At 40.4% G+C, this 24,841-nt stretch overlaps 2 protein-coding genes across 2 annotated transcripts; both read left to right on the top strand.

Annotated features, from left to right (window-relative positions):
- The first annotated feature begins 21,491 nt into the window (after window positions 1–21,491).
- On the top strand, window positions 21,492–22,890 carry LOC149211559 (putative disease resistance protein At5g05400). Its single transcript, XM_089388431.1, has 2 exons — window positions 21,492–22,284; window positions 22,385–22,890. Exons 1-2 carry the CDS (start codon window positions 21,492–21,494, stop codon window positions 22,888–22,890), a joined length of 1,299 nt encoding a protein of 432 aa, XP_089244557.1.
- A 301-nt stretch (window positions 22,891–23,191) lies between these two features.
- Window positions 23,192–24,202, top strand: LOC149211558 (putative disease resistance protein At4g19050). Its single transcript, XM_089388430.1, has 3 exons — window positions 23,192–23,555; window positions 23,595–23,999; window positions 24,195–24,202. The coding sequence occupies exons 1-3, from the start codon at window positions 23,192–23,194 to the stop codon at window positions 24,200–24,202; spliced, it is 777 nt and encodes a 258-aa protein (XP_089244556.1).
- The last annotated feature ends 639 nt before the right edge of the window (window positions 24,203–24,841 follow it).

Raw genomic sequence — 24,841 nt, 5'->3', positions numbered from 1 at the left:
ATTGTGTCATATTTGTAAATCCTTCAATCCTATCCCAAGTTGTTCTTAAGGGGGGATGTTAGGATATTCCGACACATAGGAAATAGTTAAGTACAACTTGGTCTAGTTTAGAGTTAGGTATAGAGTTAGGTAAAGTGTGTTTCTTTACCGTTGTACATATTGTAACTTACAATCCGATGGTCACGATATGTAGTGATCCGACGGTTCATTCTCTCCTCGGTATTACCGACACTTGATCCGTGGTTTGAAACCCGATTGGTCCATGAGTTCTATTTAAAGCGCATGGAGGGTCATTGTTCGGGTAATCCGTGCATGAGAGAAGCTTATGTAAATTTTCATTCTTTGATTAATAAATTGCCTATAGTAGCCACGTTGGCGCAGGCCGTGGACTGTTTCCCTCTTTGAGGGTTTTAACCACGTCAAAAATACTGGTGTATTGATCTGTGATCTGGTTGTGAGCGATGTCCTTTTGGTGTTCTTTCTGAGGAACTTACCCTGTAAATTCCTACAATCATAACAGTCCACTTTAGTCCTTAGAATGAACAACCAATCCATGCCCAAAAACATACTATATGAACCCAAAGGAAGCACATTTTGATGTGCTAATGTAGGCATACCATTTAGCTCAAATGCACAAGATCTCACCCAATGATGAACTCTTCTCTTGGTCCACAAGATTCTACATGCTCTTCTTTATTCAAACAACGCTTATCCACTAGGTCAGGACTGATATAACCATAATTAGATCCAAGATCAATCAAAATGGACACAACTTGATCATGAATCTTACCTTCCATCTCAATAATGGATATTTGATGATTAGCCTGCCTTCTATCTACTGTTATATAAATACGAGGAATACTCTGACCAACATCCCCAACTGTCTGTGCCTCATGAGCACTATAAATTTGAGGCCTTTCACCTTGGTGCGATGGACACTCACTCCTGTGATGCTATCCACCACAAGTTTAACACCTCAAAGGAGTAATGCCATTACCCTTATTCTGCTCCTCAGGCTGAAATCCATATCCTCTGTCAACTACATTGAAATTTTTATAAGGTGCTACATTCTCCTTGTCACCTGCATCTTGAAGTCTTCCTCGCTTCTTATCCCACTTTCCTTTAGTCTTCTCATTACCTTTCCAATATCGCTTAGGCTCAGACTTTCACTTTAACTACTCATAACAATGCTTCAAATTCCTGATGACTTCCTTCAATGACTAAGGCTCATAATGCTCAATCTGATCTTTGAATGATACATGAAATCCATTGATGAACCTTTGGACATTTTTCTTCTCATCCTTGAGGTAGGGAAAATACCTCAACAACTCTAGAAAATGGGTCGTGTACTCTTCATCTGTCATGGAATCCATCTTAAGCTTATATAATTCCTCGACTTTTCTATCATAATATCTCTCAGACAAGTACTTCTTCCTGAAGAGTCTTTTAAACTCATGCCAACTCAACTCCTCTACCTTGATGCCTCTAACACACTTCACATCTTCCCACCAAATATCTACTTTTCCCTTGAGACTGAAGATAACTATCTTGGATTTCATATTATCTGAATAATCATGCAATTCGAAGAACTTCTTCATCCCAAGAAGCCATTCTTCTGCATCTTCTGCTTTCTTCACATCCCCATCAAAAGTAGGAGCCTTGACTTTCTTGAACTCTGTTGGAAAGTACCCCCTCTCATTCCTCCTATAAGGATGTTGGCAGTAATGACAATGATATATCTCAAAACCAGAACTAGAATAAAATCCATGAGTGCTAGCCTATTTGTGAGGTGTATACAAAGACTTGCTACCTCTTACTGTGTCATCCCTGTCCAATCTATGTCTTCTATGAGACTTGTTTCCATATGCCCCATTTTTCTTTTCTTCCCATCCCTGAATGATCCCCAACCGTCCCTACTTCTACAAATCTAAAAGGCTCTGAAGGATGACTACATTAATTCCTGCTTATTTTTCTTGAGCTTTGGAAAGTATTTCTTGTGCCTTAATCATCCTGTTATTATCCACCTTGCAAATTTTGATTCTTTGCTTCAAAAGTCTCAACATATTTGCTAAATCAAGAGAGAAATCTTCTCCTTTCTTCCCAACTGACCTTTCCCATTCCATATAATTCACATCAGACCTATAAGGGGAGTCATGTGAACTATATTCCACCATTCTTCTCTTCATATTTGATCTTCTATCTCCCACAAACATGTCCTATTAGATAAACAAAATAGATACATAATCCAAATCATACCTCCGCGTGTTTTAGGGGAGGTTATCTCATCTGCACAATCAATCCAGATTAACACGATAGAGATACATAATAATATCAACGTATAAACATAATTCATGATAACACAAAAATGAAATAATGACCACCACAATGCATGCATAGTAGACACATATACAATTAACATGCATGCATAACAATATGCATTTAGCCCATCCAGTCCAAGTGTTTGAACCTAGAAGATTTGATACCACCTTGTGGTATCAGATATCCCCCAAATAGAACAAAATTTCTTTGATACTACCCTGTAACTACCCCTCCCACATTTACCCACTTTTACAAGCTCTCTAGGGTAAACATGAGCTAAGTGTCACTATGATATGACTTGACCTCCAAGTTCCAGTTATGGAAGTGGGGCCTACAAACTGGAAGTAAATTGACATCCCTCAGAGACTACAGATCACTCAAGAGCCTACCAACCACCCCAGGTGATCAATCCCTGAGTTGGAACTCTTTTTCACTAGGTTTACTCCCTAACTGCACCCATAAAACTTCATGCATGCGGTTGGGAGGCTATAACCACACCCATAGGCTTGTCTCCATGCGGTTATGACCCAGACTTCCCTGTTCAGTGCATGCAGTCATGAGATCTATGACACTTTTTTAGGCTAGCATCCATAACACTGCCCAAAGCTACCTATAACTTTCCAGAATCATGACAATGGTGATAAAAATTCTAAACAATCAAATCTTGAGCAAGATCTTTACCTAGAAATGCCTAATGCATGATAAACATTTTGTCAAACAGATAATAAACATATAAACTATAGTTCATGAATTCATATCTTATCATAAACTTCTAAACTTCATCTAAGAATCACCAATAATGCTCTATGCCCTCTTAAGCTAGCTTCAACAACACTTGTTGGTCCATGCATTCATCAATCATTCAATAACTTGTCAAATCTTGAATACAAGCCATAGCTAGAGCACATCATAAAACCATGCATATAACCATCATATAACCAGAATAGAAACTATGACAAATCAACCATAAGATCACCATAATAACTAGTACAAGTGCTCATAGATCACAATAGGAAAATAGCTCATATTAACATATGAAAATTCCAACCAAGTTAGGGACTTCCATGTACCACCTGACCATAGATTGGGCTGAACCAAATCTCTCTTTCATCCAATCACCTCTGCGTCATTGATCCAGGTGGATATTGGTGGCCACCTGCCAAGTCCACCTGGACCCCCACCATTGTCTTTCTCAGCAATTTCAGTTTCCTTAATTATAGCACAACTTACTATTTTTAGCAGTTTTTCGGGTCCTGAACTTCAGGAGCCGTTTTGAGGCCCTAAACGACGTTTTTAGGGGAATTCGGGGGCTATTTACTGTTCCAACAATGATAGTGCTCGGATAGATCTTTCTAATGAGCTATTGTACGCGTCAAACGGAGATCATATGCCAAAGTTACGGCCCCGGGAAGTTGATGTACCAATTTACCCCAAACGGGGCCCACATTTTGGCGTTTCATCTCCTAGGGTTAGGTTTTGGAATGTTAAGGGTTTTCCATTGTTTCTCAACAATAAATAGGCCTTCGAGCCTCATTGTAATACAGTTCAGAGGCATGTAGCCATCACATCTCTTCTCAGAGATAAGCTACCATCGCCCTAGCTGGTTTATTTCCATTTTTGGTTGTAAGCATATTTCAGTATTTTCCATTACTGAAATGAAGTATTATTTCCGCTGCATCTTTGTGTATATGGTTATCTCTGTAATTTGTTGCGTTCCTGTTTAAATCCAGATCAGTGGTATTAGAGCGGTCTGCTTTTTGTCTGTTTTTCTTTGCATGTCCCCAACAAGGTCGGGATATAAGGAGTTAGGGCTTGAACTGGTTGAACCTTTGCAAGACCAGCCTCGCAAATCCCGACGGCCTCCCATGGCGGACAAGAAGAAAGACGAGGGGGCAGGAAATCCCATCAAAATCTTTCTCGAAGAAGCCCTCGAGCGACAACGGAACGCGATGATGGACAACTTTGCCCAGATCCTTCAGCGGCTACCCAGAAGCAACGCATCGGCTTCCAGCAGCTACTCTGGAAACGCCACACCCTTTAAGGTACAAGTTAATTTTGAAATCCCCATATTCGAGGGTCAGATAGACGCAGATGCCGTAGATAAATGGTTAAATCTGCTAGAGGGTTATTTTTCTGTTCATGAATTTTCGAGTCGGGAAAAGATTGTTTTTTCTCTTCTCAAAGCAGCCCCCCACGTCAAGGACTGGTGGGAAACCTACTGCGAGCAGAAGGATGAAAGTACTGGCTCACTATTTTCAGCCGCACCCACCTGGGATTCGTTCCGGGATGCCATCAAGGAGCAGTACTACCCTGTCGGAAGCTATGAGGATGAATACATAAAGTAGACCACACTGCGGCAGGGAAGGGACCAAGACGTGCCGGAGTTCACCAATCTTTTCCATACCCTTCGCACAGAGTTGGGTATCAAGGATTCAGAGCAACATTTGATACTCAAATACCGTGGCTGCCTGCACAAGTACATCCAGGAAGAAATACAATTCCTAAACATCCCCTCGCTCGGCGCAACATACTGATATGCCGTCAAGGTCGAGCATAAGTTTAAACAAAAGAAGCGAGACTTTGGATCTGCGAATCCAAAGCAGGGGAAAGGTGCCCCTAAACCACAAAACAAAGGACAAAGCCAAGGCGGGACAACCCAAGACAACCAACCGAAGCTGCAAGCAAAGAACAACGCCGCGAAGCCGAGAAAGGACACTGGAAAATGGTGCAAGTTCCATAAGAGCTCCACTCACAACACAAGTGAGTGTCGGGTCAAGCAGTCACTGGTGGCTGAGCTAAAGGTTTCAGAATCAGATGCATGTTCCGACTCTGAGTCAGAACCCGATAAGGGGTATGAAAAAGGGAAGCAGATCATTGATGCGGATCCCAGCGCCACTGTCGCTACCGCGAAGATCCAGAAAAATGAACCCAAAGATCCAGAGGAGGAGGAGCGTCTCTTCCACTCCCAGATGTGGGTAAAGGGATCCCCGATACAGTTCATTGTTGATAGCGGGAGTCAAAAGAACCTCATTTCGGCAGAGGTCGTGAAGCGGTTGGGCTTACTGACCACAGCACATCCACAACCATACACCATCGGGTGGCTCCACCAAGGACGAGATCTTCGCGTGAGCTGGCAGTGTCGCCTTCCATACAACATCAAGCCCTTCACGGATGAGGTATTGTGTAACATTGCTCCCCTTGAAGTTTGTGATGTATTACTAGGACAACCATACTTGTGGAAGCGACATGCTGTGTATGAATCAAGGCCCCGTGCTGTTATTATTACATTGGGAAATAAGTTGTTCAAGATACCAGAGGTAGCACCACCTGCCGCCATCTCTTTGACTACTGCAAAACAATTCAGTAAGATCATTTCCAAAACCAGGAAATTTGTTTTCCTGATGATACACCCTCAAGGAAAGAAGAAGACAGTGGCCGCGGCCTCCAAACGGGGTCCCTTTGCACGACAACTACAGATGGACAAGGTTGTGGAGGAGTACGAGGACATCTTCACCTCCCCGGCAGGGGTTCCTCTGCACTGTCAAGTCAAGCACTCCATCGATCTGACCCCAGGTGTGCCGCTACCCAATGGACCAATTTATCGGCGCTCCGTTCTGGAGAACGATGAAATCAAGAGGCAGATTCAGGAGCTCTTGCAAAAAGGTCACATCCGTCCGAGTTCATCGCCTTGTGGGAGCCCGATCGTGTTGGTACAAAAGAAGAGATGTGATGGCTACATGCCTCTGAACTGTATTACAATGAGGCTTTAAGGCCTATTTATTGTTGAGAAACAATGGAAAACCCTTAACATTCCAAAACCTAACCCTAGGAGATGAAACGCCAAACTGTGGGCCCCGTTTGGGGTAAATTGGTACATCAACTTCCCGGGGTCGTAACTTTGGCATATGATCTCCATTTGACGCGTACAATAGCTCATTAGAAATATCTATCCGAGCACTATCATTGTTGGAACTAGCAACATCGGTCCATTCCATGGACCCATGTTTCCCCCAGATTCCCCAAAAAACGTCGTTTAGGGCCTCAAAACGGCTCCAGAAGTTCAGGACCCGAAAAACTGCTAAAAATAGTAAGTTGTGCTACAATTAAGGAAACTGAAAATGCTGAGAAAGACAATGGTGGGGGTCCAGGTGGACTTGGCAGGTGGCCACCAATATCCACCTGGATCATTCCTCCCCCCTTAGGAAGCAATGGTCCCCATTGCGTTGAGCTCCTCCATGAGATGAGGAAACTTCTACTGAACTTGTTCCCTAGTGAGCCACTTGCCCTGCTGAAGGAGTTGGCCTGCTTTGACAACTGGATACAATTGGATATTCTGTTGGCGAGTGTTCTTGATTTGTGTGTCCATGATCCGATCAGTTGCAGCTTGTTCCATGCAGTCGGGATTTAATTCTGTGGGTTTGAGCTGTTCTGCAATGTCGGATGTGTCTAGCAATGGTGGAAAGTATGGCCGCAGGCGGTCCACATTGAACACTGGGTGCAGGCCAAGGAATGGGGGAATGCTGAGCTCAAATGCATTGTCTCCCATAGCCTTAGTAATGGTGTAAGGACCATATCGGAGTGGTCTCAATTTCCGATAGGCTCCAGTAAGGCGTTCCTTTTGCAAATGCAACCAGACTTTGTCGCCCACCTGAAACTTGTGTGGCACCCGGTGTTGATCATGTCGCTGCTTGTACTTGGAATTTGATTTCTCAAGAATGTCATGGACTTGCTGGCGAATATGTTGGATGCGCTCAATGAAGCTGGTGGCCTTATCTGTTTCGGACTGGACATGAGCTGAATTCATGTGAGTAGCTGCAAGTGGCATGGCCACATCAATGGGGCATAATGGCTGGAATCCCAAACCCACCTGAAAAGGGCTATGGCCAGTGGAGCTGTGAAGAGCTCGGTTGTAGCTGTGCTGAACATAGGGGAGGCTCTCGTCCCATGTGCGTGGATGCTTTGAGTTATACATGCGCAGAATGTGCACAATCATCATGTTGACAACCTCTGTCTGGCCATCAGTTTGAGGATGTAAGGCTGTGGACTTCGTGAGTTTGGTGTCCAACATTGACCAAAGACTGGACCAAAATGTGCTGAGAAACCGACTGTCCCGATCTGAGATGATAGACTATACCCCACTTATTCGGAAGTACCCCACTTATGATAAAGAGATGTATTCCATTGTACAGGCCTGCCGACAATGGAAGCATTACATTTTGGGGAAGGAAACGGTCATCCACACAGACCACCGACCTCTGCAGTTCATACAGACCCAAGGGAAATTGCAGAATGATCGCCATCAGAAGTGGTCTACATACCTGCAACAGTTTCACTTGAATATCAAGTATAAAAAGGGCAGCACCAATAATGTTGCAGATTGCCTCAGTCGGCCACCGATCATGGCGCTAACCACCGTGCTCAACTCTTGTGGGCACGAGACTTCTGATTGGCCACTTCTCTACAAAAGTGACCCAAAATTCAGCCACATATACCAGACACTCTTGGAGGGTCGGCATGTTGCAGATTTTCACCTCCAGGATGCCCTATTATGCCACCTCGGTCACCTTTGTGTTCCTTCAAGCGAGCGTGCCAAGATGATTTGGGAAGCACACTACAGTCGGGCTGCTGGGCATTTCGGGGTCGAGAAAACAGTGGCAGTAGTGAAAAATTATTTCTATTGGCCGAATCTTCGACATGATGTTGGAAAGTACATCCGATCATGTACTGCCTGTGCCATTGCCAAACCGACCATTAAGAAGCACGACCTCTATACCCCGTTTCCTACCCCTAGTCAACCTTGGGAATCCATCTCCATGGATTACATGTCAGGCCTTCCTTCCACTAAGCATGGAAATGACTGTGTTTTTGTGGTCGTCGACAGGTTCTCGAAGATGGCCATTATGGTGGCCTGAAAGAAGAATATCACAGCAGAAGCCACTGCTAAACTCTTCTTTGAACGAGTGTGGGTGCACTTTGGGATCCCACAGTCTATCATCTCAGATCGAGACAGTTGGTTTCTCAGCACATTTTGGTCCAGTCTCTCGTCAATGCTGGACACCAAACTCATGAAGTCCACAGCCTTCCATCCTCAAACTGATGGCCAGACAGAGGTTGTCAACATGATGATTGTGCACATTCTGCGCATGTATAACTCAAAGCATCCATGCACATGGGACGAGAGCCTCCCCTATGTTCAGCACAACTACAACCGAGCTCTTCACAGCTCCACTGGCCATAGCCCTTTTCAGGTGGGTTTGGGATTCCAGCCACTATGCCCCATTGATGTGGCCATGCCACTTGCAGCTACTCACATGAATTCAACTCATGTACAGTCCGAAACAGATAAGGCCACCAACTTCATTGAGCGCATCCAACATATTCGCCAGCAGGTCCATGAAATTCTTGAGAAATCAAATGCCAAGTACAAGCAGCGACATGATCAACACCGGGTGCCACACAAGTTTCAGGGGGGCGACAAAGTCTGGTTGCATTTGCAAAAGGAACGCCTTACTGGAGCCTATCGGAAATTGAGACCACTCCGATATGGTCCTTAAACCATTACTAAGGCTATGGGAGACAATGCATTTGAGCTCAGCATTCCCCCATTCCTTGGCCTGCACCCAGTGTTCAATGTGGACCGCCTGCGGCCATACTTTCCACCATTGCTAGACACATCCGACATTGCAGAACAGCTCAAACCCACAGAATTAAATCCCGACTGCATGGAACAAGCTGCAACTGATCGGATCATGGACACACAGATCAAGAACACTCACCAACAGAATATCCAACTGTATCGAGTTGTCAAAGCAGGCCAACTCCTTCAGCAGGGCAAGTGGCTCACCAGGGAACAAGTTCAACATAAGTTTCCTCATCTCATGGAGGAGCTCAACGCAATGGGGACCATTGCTTCCTAAGGGGGGAGGAATGATCCAGGTGGATATTGGTGGCCACCTGCCAAGTCCACCTGGACCCCCACCATTGTCTTTCTCAACATTTTCAGTTTCCTTAATTGTAGCACAACTTACTATTTTTAGCAGTTTTTCGGGTCCTGAACTTCCGGAGCCGTTTTGAGGCCCTAAACGACGTTTTTTGGGGAATCCAGGGGCAACATGGGTCCATGGAATGGATTGATGTTGCCCGTTCCAACAATGATAGTGCTCGGATAGATATTTATAATGAGCTATTGTACGCGTCAAATGGAGATCATATGCCAAAGTTACGACCCCGAGAAGTTGATGTACCAATTTACCCCAAACGGGGCCCACAGTTTGGCGTTTCATCTCCTAGGGTTAGGTTTTGGAATGTTAAGGGTTTTCCATTGTTTCTCAACAATAAATAGGCCTTCGAGCCTCATTGCAATACAGTTCAGAGGCATGTAGCCATCACATCTCTTCTCAGAGATAAGCTACCATCGCCCTAGCTGGTTTATTTCCATTTTTGGTTGTAAGCATATTTCAGTATTTTCCATTAATGAAATGAAGTATTATTTCCGCTGCATCTTTGTGTATATGGTTATCTCTGTAATTTGTTGCGTTCCTGTTTAAATCCGGATCAGTCATATTCCAAGCATGAATTTGGGATTATAAGGGTTAAATCAAAATAGAAATAACCAAGGATTCCAAAGGCTAAAACACCTCAACCCACAAGCACAATGATCTCACCTATACGGTCCAGAAATAAATAACATCAACCAGATTGGTCTCTACTTAAGTTGTTCAAGGTTTTAGGAACTAGTAACTCAACCCAAAACCTCTAGGGAACCCAAACCATTACAGGGCTTCAGAGATCTCCCATCTCAACTGATAGTCTCTAGGGAACCCAAGCTATTTCAGGGCTCCAGAGAATTTTTACAAGCCACAATCATAGGAAACTTGAGAACCAATCAAAAACCAAATGGGGAACCCACTACATCATGGCTATCCAGGAAATGGCAAGGAAAGGTTGAAACCATTGTCAATCAAAGAAATCCTCCATGCCAATGATATCGCATAAAAAAGGAACCACATGCATATTCCATGCATCGAAGAAAAAAAGGGCGATCACACATGCAACCTGTTACTTGCAAAATCAACTTGTTGTAGTTGTTGATCCAACTATCTCCTTGCGCTTCCTTGCTTCCATTTTCTTTATTTCTCCAATCCAAGTGAATGCTAGAGTGCTCTAAGAATACTCTAAGTGTGCAAGAGTGAAAGAGAGTCAAATGCTAAATTGACAAAAGTTGAGCAAACAACTGTAATGATCTGATTCTCTAATGCCTTTTTATTATTAACGTTTCCTTTTTCTTTCATTTTCCTTCATTTTTCCTCTAATTTCTCTTGCATAGAAATGTGTGTCTCTTCACCTTCCTTTTCTCCTATTTTCCTTTATTTTCATAATTAAATGTCAATTACTTCCTCTTTGCCTTTGCCAATTTCCATAGCCATAAATAAACCACAAGTGATTCCCACTATAATGTTTGATCACCATTCAACTTGGAATACATGTGACGCAAAGAACAAATGAGGAAAACTCTCATTAAAACAAACATATAATTTTATTAAGTTATTTTCTCTCCAAAACTTGGTTCTACAAATGAATTACATGGATATTTATTCTAGAGGAGGAAAACCCTCGAATTCCTCAAAGAGAGAACTACTTCCTAGATATTTGGAGTAAGTTGAGAGAAATCTTCTCAATTCTAGGAATCTATCCTAACTACTTAATCTCCAGCAAATTCTAGAAGTCTCCATAAAATCTAGAATTTTCTAAGATTCTCCAAATTAAATAAATAAATACAAAATAGGAGATGCTCATGCATCATACTACTGAGGAGGAAAAGATACATTCATATGCTTTTCTTTTGGAGTTCTTCAATACTTGTACCATATTTTGAAATCTCTATTGCTATCATCCAAGTAGCATCTTCGACTGGTTGATTCTTCCATTTAACTAAGTATTGAAAATACTCTTTATTCCTGGTCCTTTTAACTACTTTTTTATCGACGATTGATTCAATATGCTTTGTTGGTGTTGAAGGTAGTTGCTTCTCCCACTGAAATTTATCACTAGCAGGTTGATGAGCCCCAAAAATGGATAATTATATGGGCTCATTCAACCTCCTAATTCGACTTAATCCACCATTCTCATTAGTTTATTTCATTTTTTTATTATATTTATGCTAATAGAGTGAATTGGGTTAGTCATTATGCCAACAAGTCTAATGGGTGCTTTGTGCAGATTTTTAGTCAATTTTGAGACAAAATCAAAGGTTTTAATGAGCACTTGGCAGCCAAATTCGTGGAAGAACAAGGGAGAGGATTTGTAGGAAGGTGTCCCCTTCATTTATGGGCCCTTACCTTGAATTCTCCACCATAAACTCAGAGTTCAAGGGCCACCAAATCAATCATCACAAGGGCAACCGAGCAAGTGCTAGTAAAAGTGCTATTAACTACAAGTTTTGGCAGCCGAGTTGCTAAAGTTTAGGAGGGTTGTAGGGGTCCTCAATTTGTATAAATAAGAGGGCTTAGGGCCTCATTTCAGTTAGTCACTTTGTAGGCAGAAGTTAGCTAGTTTGTAGTTCGATTTTAGTCATTTCTTAGGCAGTAGGTTAGCTTTGCATTTCAGCACATTTTCAAGCTTTTCCTTGTGGACAGTTTTTGGAATGTAACATTTCTTGTGATCAATAAAGATGAATCCAGCTTTGCACCAGCTCTAAATCTCTCTTAGGAGGCTGTAGCTCTTGGGGTTGGGCCCATCTCAAGTGCCCAGTACCTCCTTTGTTTATCTTTATGTGTTTTTGCTGCATTCTTAGAATAAAATTTGCTATTTAGATTTAAATCTTGCTTTGTTATTTAGATTTCTTTTGATGATTAAAAAGGATTTTTATGTTCAGATTGAGTTGATAGGTTATTAATAGGGAAGATATTTAGAAAAAGGCCATCAAACAACTCTGATTTCACCTCTCCCTCAGTGGGATCAGGAGCTGGGATCAAGGTGACCTTGCTGCCACCAAAAACACTATCTTTGCTTCGCCATGTAAGCATTAGTGTTCGATTTTTATTTGCAGAAGTTGGTTATATGTTCAAACTCTTGATTGCTTCATTGCATAGTTATTATACATGGTTTCATTGCGAATAAACTTATGTTCATTCCCTTTGTTGTTACTTAGTCCAGATTAGAATAAAGTAGCTAGGTCATCGGTTTTTCAAGTCTTCATTTGTCTAATTCGAAAGATAACTTGCAGAGCGCCTGTAATACCTCTCCATCCACCTGTACTCCATCAATCCCATCTGCTCCATCCCCTAACTTAGATTCTTGCCTCTCATTTGGTACGTTTTCACACTCTGCCCTAGTTCCCATACTCTCGCACAACATTGCTTCTGTTATCTTTGAACCAACCCAATTGCCTTAGCCACTCTTTAGCCTCATTCACCAAGTCCTGGACATCCTCAAACCCCTATCTCACCTCCATACCCACTCCTTCATCTTTCTTCCTCCATCCATCCTCCAAAATCCCATTTCTGAACATCCTGTAGAAAAATTGTAGACATCCTATAGAAATTCCAGAACATCCTGTAGAACCCCTGCAGACTTCCTGTAGAAGCTCGCGAATGAGGTTTCTTGATAGCCAAACTCTGTGAAACTCTATGGAAGGGTGTTAGGGACCCCTTAGGCCCTCTCTGAACCTTCCCGACCTCCTCAGAGCATTTCCTCTCGCCAATCCACCTCTGCACAGTAAAAAACAGTTAAAAGCACATGCATGATAATTCTAACAACTTATTCAAAAATACAAAAAGATGTTTTCTTCAGATAGTGATAACTTAGACACATGCATTTTACCTTCCTAGAAGTCAATGGCATCTCTTTCAGTAGCTTGCATTCTCTTTTTCACATCAGTAGGGCTAGTTGGTAAAATTAGGGTTTGCTAGGGTTTGCATTTCCTTTCATCTTTTCAGTTTCTTTCTGCAAGTAGATTAGCTTCCTTTGAGTTAGCTTTCATCCATCAGTTAAAAAGCTTCTTCTCAGAGCTCATAGAAGTTGGCTTAAGCCCCTAGTGGACTTGTGCCAGCTGACCAAGTGACAGCTGCGGCAAGAGCTAGTGCTTGTGCATACAGCACCGTCGCTTCCAAGTTTGTTACGAACTACCGGGTTGATAAAATTAAAGAAGGGAGTCCCAAGAGTTGCAGCATTATTGCTGCAATACTGGGGCCCACCATAGGTGCATTTGTAAGATCATTTACTGGTTCCTTAAAGGGGTATAGATATGAAACCTTAAATATTTGGTGAGATTCCAAAGCCTTTGGGTAGTCATATTTCATAAGCATTATAGGAAAATTTCCTTGAAATTTTGCATGCTCTGATCTTTTTCAGTTTTAACTTATTAGATTTCCCTTTAGGAATTATTTTTTTCCAAAGATGTGCCATAAAAAAGTCCCCAACTTCAAAATCCAATTGTATTCTTTTGGAATCTACTCTTCATTTATACTTTCCGATGCTTTCTTGTAATTGTTGCTTGACTCGATCCTGTATTTCTTGCATAATTGCTGCAAAATATTCACCATCTGCACTTCTAAATTCTTGTTTTTCAAGGTTCCTTAACTCATAAATTCCTCTTGGATGCATTCCATAAATAATTTGGAATGGACTTAATCCTATGCTTCTGTTAGGTGAATCGTTATATGCAAATTCTGCCTGAGCAAGTACTTGATCCCATTGTTTGGGATGTCCACTTACCAAACTTCTTAAGATTTTTCCAAGAATTCTATTTACCACTTTGTCTAATTGTCAGTCTAAGGATGATGTGTTGAACAAAAGTTGAGATTGGTTCCTAACCTTTTCCATAAAGTTCTCCAAAAATGGCCCACAAACCTGGTATCTATGTTAGAAACAATACTTGTAGGTAATCCATGCAATCTAACTATTTATTTGAAGAACAAGTTTTCTATGTTAGTTGCATCATTTGTCTTTTTACAGGCTATAAAGTGTGCTATTTTTGAGAATATTTCAACAACAACAAAAAATATTGAGTCACTTCCTCTTTGTGTTTTGGGCAATCCTAGTACAAAATCCATGCTTATAGAGTCCCATGGTCGATTTGGTATTGGTAAGGGTTGATATAGTCCAATGTTCTAACTTCTTCCTTTTTCATATTGACATATCCTGCATCTTTCAACAAATATTCTTACATCTGCTTGCATGCATGGCCAATAATAAAATGCTTGTAACCGGGATAGACTTTTATCTTGCCCAAAATAACTTGTTAAGCCTCCACTATGTTTTTCTTTTAACATATTTTCTCTCATCAAACATCTTGGAATGCATAATTGTCTTCCTTTGAACAGAAGTCCCTCCTGTATCATATAATCTAACCATGGAGTTCTATCTCTACTTATAGGATTTTCACAAGCTGCATAAGCTTCTTTGAAATTTGGATCATCTTTATACATATCTTTTAGCTCATCAAATACTAAGACATTCACTTGGAATTCTTGTAAAATTAAGACGATCCTGCTTAATGCATCTGCTACTTTATTTGAATGCCCACTTTTATGCTTGATAAAAAATGTAAATTTTTGTAAGAATTCAATCCATTTAACATGTCTTTGACTCAATTTTGTTTGATTGTTGATATATTGTAAAGCATGATTATCTGTGTAAAGGATGACCTCTTTTAGCATAAGATAATGTCTCCATTTTTTTTTTTGTTTGTATGATGGCATAGAACTCTTTATCATGAAAAGAGTATTTTTGTTTGGCTTCATTGAGTTTTTCACTATAGTAGGTGACTAGTCTTCCTTCTTGACTTAGAACAACTCTTATTGCAGTTCCACTGGTGTCAGTATCAACATGAAACAACTTGTTGAAATATGAAAATGCTAAAATAGGTTGTTCTGTAATATTTTTCTTTAATAATTTGAAACTTTTATTAGTTGCTTCTGTCCAATGGAATGGTTGATTTATTTCTTTAATAGTTTCTACAATTGGAGCACATATACCACTGAAATTTTTGATAAATTTTTTGTAAAAACTTGCCAATCCATGAAAACTTCTTACCTATGAAATGTTTCTTGGGGTTGGCCAATTAATTATGGCCTTTACTTTCTCTTGATCCATATTTTTTTTTTCTCGGCAACACTAACCAATATATATTATTATATACAGGTAAACATTACATCCAAAAAAAGACTGGCTGCCCAGGACCAACTGCGGCTCCTTGGGCGGCTCTATCAGACTCATAATTCTGCCTCGCAGGGCGATATTTCCAGTTCAGAACGATACACATGACACGGTGATATTCCAATGTAGCACCAAAACGGCCCACGCAGGGGCTTCCCACAAAAGACTCATGACCCAGAAAGACTATGATAGCCGCGAACATAACCCAGAGCAGAAAGACTAGTGTAGACGCTAACATGACTCAGTACATAAAGGAAACAAACAAAGACATAAGACGTAAACCAGATATCAACCGAGACCCCGTACCCGACCTGAGAGAAGACAGCAGATGCGCGTGAGTGCCGCTGGGGGTTATTCCTCTGGTTTCTCTTCCAGTATTCTGCACCATCCTTGTCCCTCTGGGATACCCTCCCATAGTGCCATGGGGTCTTGCGCGGGGGCTGGCAGCTCTTGCTCTCGAGTTCGGGAGGGGGCTTGCTGAGGCTCCCTCTCTGAATTACCCTCTGCACTCGATGACTCCCCCAATGGGCGCTTCCCCCTATTGTCCTCTGGACGTTCCTCAGCCGGGACCATTGATGAACCTTCCTCATTCTCCTCAGGAATTTTGGTGAACAACACTGAGATATGTGCATTAATTCCCGCATTGTCCCTGGAGCTGCCCAGTGTAAAAATGACAGAGCCAAACGCTGGGAGCTTGGGCGCTCCATCATTGGAGCTACCAGCCTCCAGAAGCTGACTCGCTTGAATTGGGGTAGCTCCTGCCCTTCTATAACAATAGCAGCAGCAGCAGTGATGATGAACATCCGCTGCAGGGGGCCGAGAGGATTCACCACGCCCTGAACCTCTTCTGCAAGGCATCCTTTCACGCGGCCGCGCCATGGTATCCGTAAATTCCTTATCCTGTTCCAGAGCAGAGGAGGTCCAACTGTTCCTTCGTTCCTTACCAACTGCTTGCTGTCTCCAAATTGGGTCGAGGCTGAGCACAACTGAACAAAGACAAAGACCAGAAAAAACAAGCATGGAGCGGACCTCGTCCGAGCTCTCAGCAATGAAATCGCAGCATCTTCGCACAGAGTTCTGAGGAGCCTTCTCGTCGCACTGAGCTTCGCACCCCAACAATCCATCATTCTTAACCTCGTTAACCTTCCCTCGGTACTTGCCCGCATTGAATACTCTCTGCAGGCTTGCCATCTCCTTCAGCTTGAATACTCTCCCGACTTGAAGTCTCGGCGGCGAGGGGCATTAAAGGCCCTTGATCCTCACGTGGCAGCCCATGCGGGGCATGTGGCTCTCCCCGAGCAGACTTAATGACACCCGCATCCGGGGCTCTTGATCCATATTTAAGCCTTCCTTTGAAATCATAAAACCCAAGTACAATAATTTTGTTTTCATGAAACTACACTTATTTAAATTGGTTAACAATTTTTCTTGTTGTAACTTCTTCAAAACCATGTTAAGATGTCTTATGTGCTCTTCTTTTGACTGACTATAAATTAGGATATCATCAAGATAAACTATAACAAATTTTCAAATGAATTCTTTTAAGGCCTCATTCATTAACATCATCAAGCTACTGGGAGCATTAGTAAGTTCAAAAGGCATTACCAACCATTCATATAAACCATTATTAGTTTTAAATGTTGTTTTCCATTCGTCACCTTATCTGATTATGATATGATGATATCCACTTTTTAAATCTATTTTAGAGAAATATGCAACACCACTTAAACAATATATGAGATCATCAATACGAGGAAATGGAAACATGTACCTGATTGTGATTTTATTGATTGCTCAAGAGTTTATACACATTCTCCATCCACCATCCTTATTTGGAGTTAACATTGTTGGAACAACACACAAGCTTAAACTTTCTCGGATGAGACCCTTATCCAACAATTCCTGCACTTGATTTTTAATTTCTTCATTCTCCTTTGGAGTCATTCTGTAGGCTACTTTGCTTGGAAGGCTGACACCTCAAATGAGATCAATATGATGGTTGATACTTCTAATGGGAGGCAACTTATCAAGCAAGCCATCCACTACAATATCAATGAATTCATTTAACATATTTTTAATTTATTCTGGAAAATCATCCATATTTTTGCTTGTGGGGACTACCTTTGGCTTACCAATCAAAGAAAAATTTATCTCCTCATATTTGATTTCTTGAAGGAACTCTTTTCCACTAAGTAACATTACCTTGGATTTGTCTTCTTCTGGTGCTTTTCATCCTTAAAAGGAAAGAGTACATGCTTTTCTCTATCCTTTTCAAAAGTATAGGTGTTGCTCCTTCCATCATGTATTTCTTTCCTGTCATATTGCCAAGGTATTCCAAGTAGAATATGACACACATCCATAGGCATAACATCACAAAGAACTTTATCTTTATAACATCCTATATGAAACTCCACTTCACATTGCTCATTAACTAGTATCTGATGTCCCTTTTGCAGCCATGAGACTTTGTAGGGAGTAGGATATTTATTTTTCCTTAAATTTAACTTTTCTACCATTTCTGTGGATACTAAATTATCAATACTCCACTATCAATAACGACTTTACAACATTTTCCTCCTGATTTACAAACAATTTTGAACAATGTTTTCCTTTGTGTAGGTTCCTTTACTTCTTTAGGAGACTTTAATAAAGTTCTTTTCATGATTAAGGATTCACTAGTTTTAGGTGCCATATGTATGCTACCCTGACTAGAAGATCTTTCTGGACTTTCATAAAATTTATGGCCAACTTTATTACATGTATAACATCTTACCACAAAAGATCTACCTCTACCTCTTTGATATGGTCTTTGTCCTCTAAAATCTCCTCTTGATGATGATTCTGCCTGATGTGAACTGCTGCCTTCTTCTTTTTGAATGGGAAATCTTCCGCTTGAATATCCTCTGCTTGATTGTCCTCTACTTGGTGGTCCTTTGCTTGATTGTCCTCTGCTCCTTACTATACTTCGTCCTCTTCCTCTCTAACTCTGCTTCCTTGCCAGTTTCTCTTCTATCTTAAGGGATATCTGGTAAGCTTCTTCAATAGTTTTCAAAGACAAAATATCCAATTCATATTGTATTTCAAATCTTAGGCCATTAATATATCTAGCTAGATTTTCATCATCTGCTTCCACATGACTAGACCTTATACTTAATCTATAAAATTCTTTTGTATATTCTTTTACATACATGGATTTCTACATCTGTCGAAAAAGATTTAACTGATAGTCTTGAGGAAGAAATTTACCTTTGAGCTTGGCTACCATCCGATCCCAACTAGTGATCTTCCCTTTGCCTTTATTTCTCCGCTCAACTTGCACATTGTCCCACCATAGTGCAGCATGTCCTTTTAATCTGGTTACCGCGAACTTGACTTTCTTATCTTCAACTACATTTTCATAGTCAAAATATTTATCCATGGTGCTAATCCAGTCGATCAGTTCTTCAGGATTTAAGTTTCCCTTGTACATAGGCACTTCCAATCTTGATTTGCTAGTTAATTCCATGATTATCTTGACCATTTTCTCTTCTGGAGTTTCTTCTTCAACTTCAACTTCTTGTTTTGAGGTTTCTTCTAATTCGTTGATATTGCCAGTGTCAACATCTCTTCTGAGTGTTGTCTCCAATGCATCTAATCTCGTTCGAATATATCTCACTTCATCGAATAAGATCTAGTTGAGAGTTGGTCTTCCTCGACCAATTCCAACTCCCCTATCTGCTCTAACTCTGTATACCATTTTTAAATAACTTACTAACCATTATTATTTTTCCTTTTCTTTAAACCCTTAAATGCTAACCCCAATATATTAATCCACTCTATATTTAACCATAAATCCACTCCATGAATCATTTAACATATTCGCTAATATACATTCCATGAAAAACATTTTCTCACCTTCCCGTTCTTATCTTTCAAACCACTAACACATTAATTAATTCATAAAATAGTTCCACTCATTGAAAACACTCATACTAATCCTCACATAAAGTGGATGTCATACCTTCATTTACAAATGGTATGAAGCACCATTCTTTTCAACGTAAATGGCACGAATTCCTCCATACCTCATTTAAATAGCATAAAGGTTTAATTTAACTTACCAGATTCATTTAAATAACATAAAGGTTTTAAGCTTTACCACCAGATTTAATCAACAACGAGTTTGGTTTTTGTTAATCAGTCTTTGGCACAAGACTTCACCTTTCTGTCACTGGGTCTCTACATTAATGTCTCGTGCATTCCCGCTACAGGTTGCTTTTTACTGACAATTTCTCCAACGTTATCTCCTTAATTCAACAATTTCTCTGCACACGCTAAAATAACTCCCACCGACTTGGTCATTGTTTAGCGTAGGTTCTGTTATATGCATACTTTAACGTAGCTGGAATGGCTTTCTACGCAGATGCTTTTTAAAGCGCCACAGACTACACATTGGATGGTTGCTTCATAAAGCTACAAAGTATATTTCACAATCAATATTCGATGTTGAACGCTGCACTAATTTACTCGACGCTCATACACGGAAATTCCTATTTCCACCCCTATTGAAATATAAATGCGGTCTAACATGCGAGGGGGATAGGAGGTGCCTTGCTGCTAACATGCCAAAGTCAACTTTGAGGGAAATATAAATGCAAGGCAACTCCTATTCCCCTCGCATGTCAGACCGCATTTATATTTCAATAGGAGTGGAAATAGGAGTTTCCCTCGTACACAATTCAATTGTCAACGGTTACTCATCACATCGCCTCGTTCAAGCCTTTAACAATCTCAACTTTCACTCGGCGGCTCTGATACCAAAATTTGACCATTTGGAAAATTCTCATTCAAACAAATATATAATTTTATTAAATTATATTTTCTTTAAAACTTGGTTTTATAAATGAATTACATATGGCTATTTACTCTAAGGAGGAAAACTGTCCAATTTCTCAAAAAGAGAACTACTTCCCAGATATTTGGAAGAAGTTGAAAGAAACTCTCTCAGTCCTAGGAATCTATCCTAACTACATAATTTTCTAAAGTCTCCATAAAATCTAGAATTTTCTAAGATTACCCAAATTAAATAAATAAATACAAAATAGGAAATGCTCCTCCATCAACATGTCCCATGATTTTAGTTTTATTTTATTTACATTAAAAATCACCCTAAGGGATCAACATCCGATCAACTTATTAGCAAAGTCTAACCTTAATGGCCTTGGTGAGAATCAATGCTGCAACCTCCCATTAACAAGTGCTTTAACAACAAGAATTCACCCAATTGAGCTAACCCTCAACATTATTAAAACTTTCAATTTATTAATATTTATAATCAAATTTGAATAATATCTCATCTCAATCAATAAACCATATAATTTAATATATCAAAATTATTTAGCATATTGAAAGAACCATAATATTTTATAATACGAAGAAGAAAAAAATATAAAAATCTATGTCACATATTTTTGTGTTGTCCTAAAATATATAAATATATATATATATATATATATATATATATATATATATATATATATAGATGAAGTCTCGATGGTTAGCTTAATTGGTTTAATGCACCTTTGCTATTGGGAGGTCATCAATTCAATTCTCTTGACACTCACGAGGTCAAGCTCTATCATTGATTCAATTCTCTTGACACTCATGAGATCAAGCTCCATCATTGAGTCAACCAGAAATGATCCCTTTGAATAGATAAACTAATACAATCATTATGTGAACATAGCCATCACTAACATATATGACGCTTTTACCACAACACAAATTATTTTTACGCCGTAAGGCGTTTCCCTCTGAAATGAACTTCCCTAAAATCCACCTGTCATCCCGGTGTGCCGTTAGATTATGTGTTAGACGATTAGAAGATTGTTAATCGTTCGATCAAGGGAAGGTAGAAGATTGCAAACCCTCGCCTGAATGCTGCTAGATCGGAGCCTGAAAGATTTGCCTGGGGTACCCTTTTCGTCTTCTCCACTCTTGCTTCCCTGTCACAAGAGCTTGAAATGGTTTTTTCGATGTCCTCCAATGCAGAGCAGATTGTGTCCTCAGCCGCTCCTAGAGCACAGCGCCTTCTTCAACCTGTGCCTGACTCCGGATTCGTAGGGGCGGGCATTAAATCTGCCCGGGAGAAGCTGCAGGGTTGGTTGGAGGGAGCTCGTCGCGAAGCTCGTGTAATCGGTGTATATGGTAAAGGGGGTGTGGGTAAGACATCCTTGCTCAAAATCATCTACAATACCTACAAGAAAGAGGTCAGTCGTTTCTTTGATCTCGTCATTTGGTTTACAGTTTGTGGGAACTTTGAAATTGAACAGTTGCAGGCTTCCATTGCGGAGGCTCTGAATATAAGTATGGAGGAAAATGATAATCCTGAGACGAAAAAGATGAAATTGAGTGCATCTCTAGACAAAAAGAAATTGCTTCTTATATTGGACAACATTGGGAAGGAAATAGATCTTAGTGAAGTGGGCGTCAGAATTGGGGATAATACTGGTAGCAAACTCTTAGTCTCCAGCCGCAGCACACAAGTGATTGAAAAGATGGGAGCAAAGGATTACTCCCTGGAGATAGAACCCTTGTCCTCAGATGAAGGTTGGGACTTATTTAGAAAAGGAGCTTTTGAAAATGGACCTGAGAATGATATTGTAGAGGCTAGAGCGAGAGAAATTGCCTCGGATTGCAGAGGCTTGCCGTTGGCCATAAATGCAGTTGCTGGAGCGATGAGGTTTAAAAAGAATGAGTATGAGTGGAGCCATGCTTTAAATTTGATGAGAAAGAGAGATGCTTCCGTCCCAACAAATCTCAGGGCCAGTGACGTAGAGCTTTATCAGGTGTTAAGATGGACTTGCAATGAATTGTCAGAATTCCATCTAAAGATTTTTTTTTCTAAATTGTGCAACATTTCTGGAAGATAAAGAAATTGCTGTGGAGACGCTGGTGCAGATGTGGGACGCGGAAGGCTTCCTCAACAAGCCAGGGACACCTTATTTTATGGATGCTGGGCGGCAATGCATTGATGAACTGGTAAAAAGGTGCTTGGTGGAGTGTGTGGAGTATATTGTTGATGATGACTATAACAATGTCGAGTATTTAAAGATTCATGAAGCTTTTCGTGACATGGCAATTGACATAGGCCAAAAGGAGGGAACATGCTTATTTGCAGCAGGTCAACAGTTGCAGAGCTTTCCGACTGACAAAGTTTCCAGGGATTGCAGACGAATATCGGTGGGCTATAATGCTATTCGTGATCTGCCAAATGATTTGAGATGTTCAGAACTGAGGAGTTTGGTTTTAGCCTCCAATATTCGTTTGGAAAAGATTCCAGAAGAATTGTTCAACAATACCCCTTCTCTTCAGGTTTTGGATTTGTCATCCACTCCAATAAAAGGATTGCCAACCTTGAAGCAACTTCAATAGCTTCAATTTCTCAAGTTGTCTAACTGCTCCAAGCTTGCTGATTTTCCTGACAGTCTCTGTAGTATCCTGTCACTTAAAGGTTTGGATTTGTCATACACTCCAATAAAATCATTGCCTGAGAACTTTTGTAATCTATCTAGTCTTCAAGTTTTGAATCTTAATTCTTGTATAGAATTGGATGCACTATCGAATAAAATAGGAGGTCTTCAGAATCTAAAGCATCTCAAGCTGGATGCATGCTTTAGTCTCAAGAAGATTCCTGAAAATCTTTCTCAGCTCACTTCCTCTCATTTTTCCATTAATGGAGTCTACTTGTGCAATGAGTGTGGAAGATCTCTCAAAGCTCTCCAGTCTCATGGAGCTGACAATGGTGGTGAAATCAGAAACTGCACTGGGTATAATGGATGAGATGAGAAGCTTAACATTAGAATGTGACAACGATGCTGATGCAGGTGCAGATAGAGATGGTGCAGCCCCTGAGCGTGGTATTCTCCAAAACATAGGGAATATGAAGAAATTGCAGGATTTTCATCTCATTAATTATCAGCAGGCAACTCTACCCAACAGTATTTGTAAGTTACAAAATATCAGAGTGTTACTTTTGCGCTCATGTTACCAATTGGAGGCTCTTCCTACCTTGGAGGAGACCAAAAGTGAAACTGCAGGTGAGTCTGCCTTGGAGGAGACCAAAAGTGAAACTGCAGGTAAGTCTTTTCCCATGTTAGAAAAATTAGTTTTAAGAAACTTGCTCAAGTTAAAATCCCTAGTTGCAGGGTCATTTGGTGAGTGGAATGAAGGAACAATGTCCCGACTTCAATTATTGGTAATTATCAATTGTCCATCATTGCAAAGGTTTCCAAAGGGAATGAAGCTGCCTAAATTAAAAGAACTACAAATTACTATGTGCAATCAGTTGATGGAGCTGGACATTGGCAGTGGCAGTTATCCAATGTTAGAGTCTTTAACATTGGATGAACTAAACAAGTTAGAGAATATAGTTGGATCTGATGGGTGGAATGAAAGTACATTATCTAAACTCCAAATCGTGGAATTCATCGATTGCCCTTTGTTGTTGTTATTAAAGAGTCAGAATGCCCTGAATGCAGAAGGTTGTTTTGTGCTCAATGTGGTGTGCCATGGCATGTGGGTTTGGATTGCTCTGACCTGGAGAAATTGTCTATTCCTGAGAGAGACAAAGATGATTTGTTGCTCTTAAAGCTCGCCAAAAAAAAAGATTGGCGACTGTGTGGAAAATGTGGACAAATTGTTGAAAAAACATCTGGATGCTGTCACATGATTTGCAGGTCAGTAAACTGGTAAAATGCATTTTGTTGAATATTTTTTTTTTGATAATACCCTATTCATCTTTGATAAAGATAATTGGTTCCAATCTGAAAATTAGATTTTCTAATGATAGTTGTAGGTTATGATATCTTTACTGTGTGCATATGGATGCCTAAGTATTTTCAGTTGAAAAGAAAAGCTACATACTAATTGTCCATGGCTTAACAAAGATGTTTCTTCAAATGTATCTAGGTTAGGGCCATGAACTCCAGTGCAAAAATGAGAACTACAAGCGTAGCAACAAGGCAACCTCACATGGAAGAGAACTTGAGAAGGTATTTTGCCAATAATGTGTCAGGGTGTTAGAGCGAGACAGATCAAAATTAAAGAAAATTTCCTTTGATTTGCATGATCTCATGTATAAGTAACAAAACAAACTAAGTTTTTTTTATCATAACTTATAAGGGTGTCTAACCAGCTTCATAGCAGGTTAAACAGTAAACAACTTACTTAGTTACCTAATATAACCAAACAACATTTGCAGCTATCAAATAAAACCTAGTATATCATAAGCAAATCATCTGAATACAATCATACTTGCTTGATCTCGGGTGGGGCAGGAAGTTCAGGAGCTAAATCTTCTCTCTCAGCAGGATCATATCCAACT

Source organism: Pinus tabuliformis, chromosome 1_1 (assembly GCF_031772625.1).
Source record: "Pinus tabuliformis cultivar Carrire ecotype Pingquan chromosome 1_1, CPIR1, whole genome shotgun sequence".
Lineage (NCBI taxonomy): Eukaryota > Viridiplantae > Streptophyta > Pinopsida > Pinales > Pinaceae > Pinus > Pinus tabuliformis.
This window is presented reverse-complemented; position numbering and strand designations above follow the sequence as displayed.

What these genes read in the sequence shown, in the direction of transcription:
- LOC149211559 (XM_089388431.1), top strand. Translation starts at nt 21,492, where the DNA reads ATGTCCTCCAATGCAGAGCAGATTGTGTCCTCAGCCGCTCCTAGAGCA. An exon ending in CCCAACAAATCTCAGGGCCA is followed by an intron (nt 22,285 to 22,384) that starts GTGACGTAGAGC and finishes CATTTCTGGAAG; the next exon opens with ATAAAGAAATTGCTGTGGAG.
- LOC149211558 (XM_089388430.1), top strand. Translation starts at nt 23,192, where the DNA reads ATGGAGTCTACTTGTGCAATGAGTGTGGAAGATCTCTCAAAGCTCTCC. An exon ending in GACCAAAAGTGAAACTGCAG is followed by an intron (nt 23,556 to 23,594) that starts GTGAGTCTGCCT and finishes GTGAAACTGCAG; the next exon opens with GTAAGTCTTTTCCCATGTTA.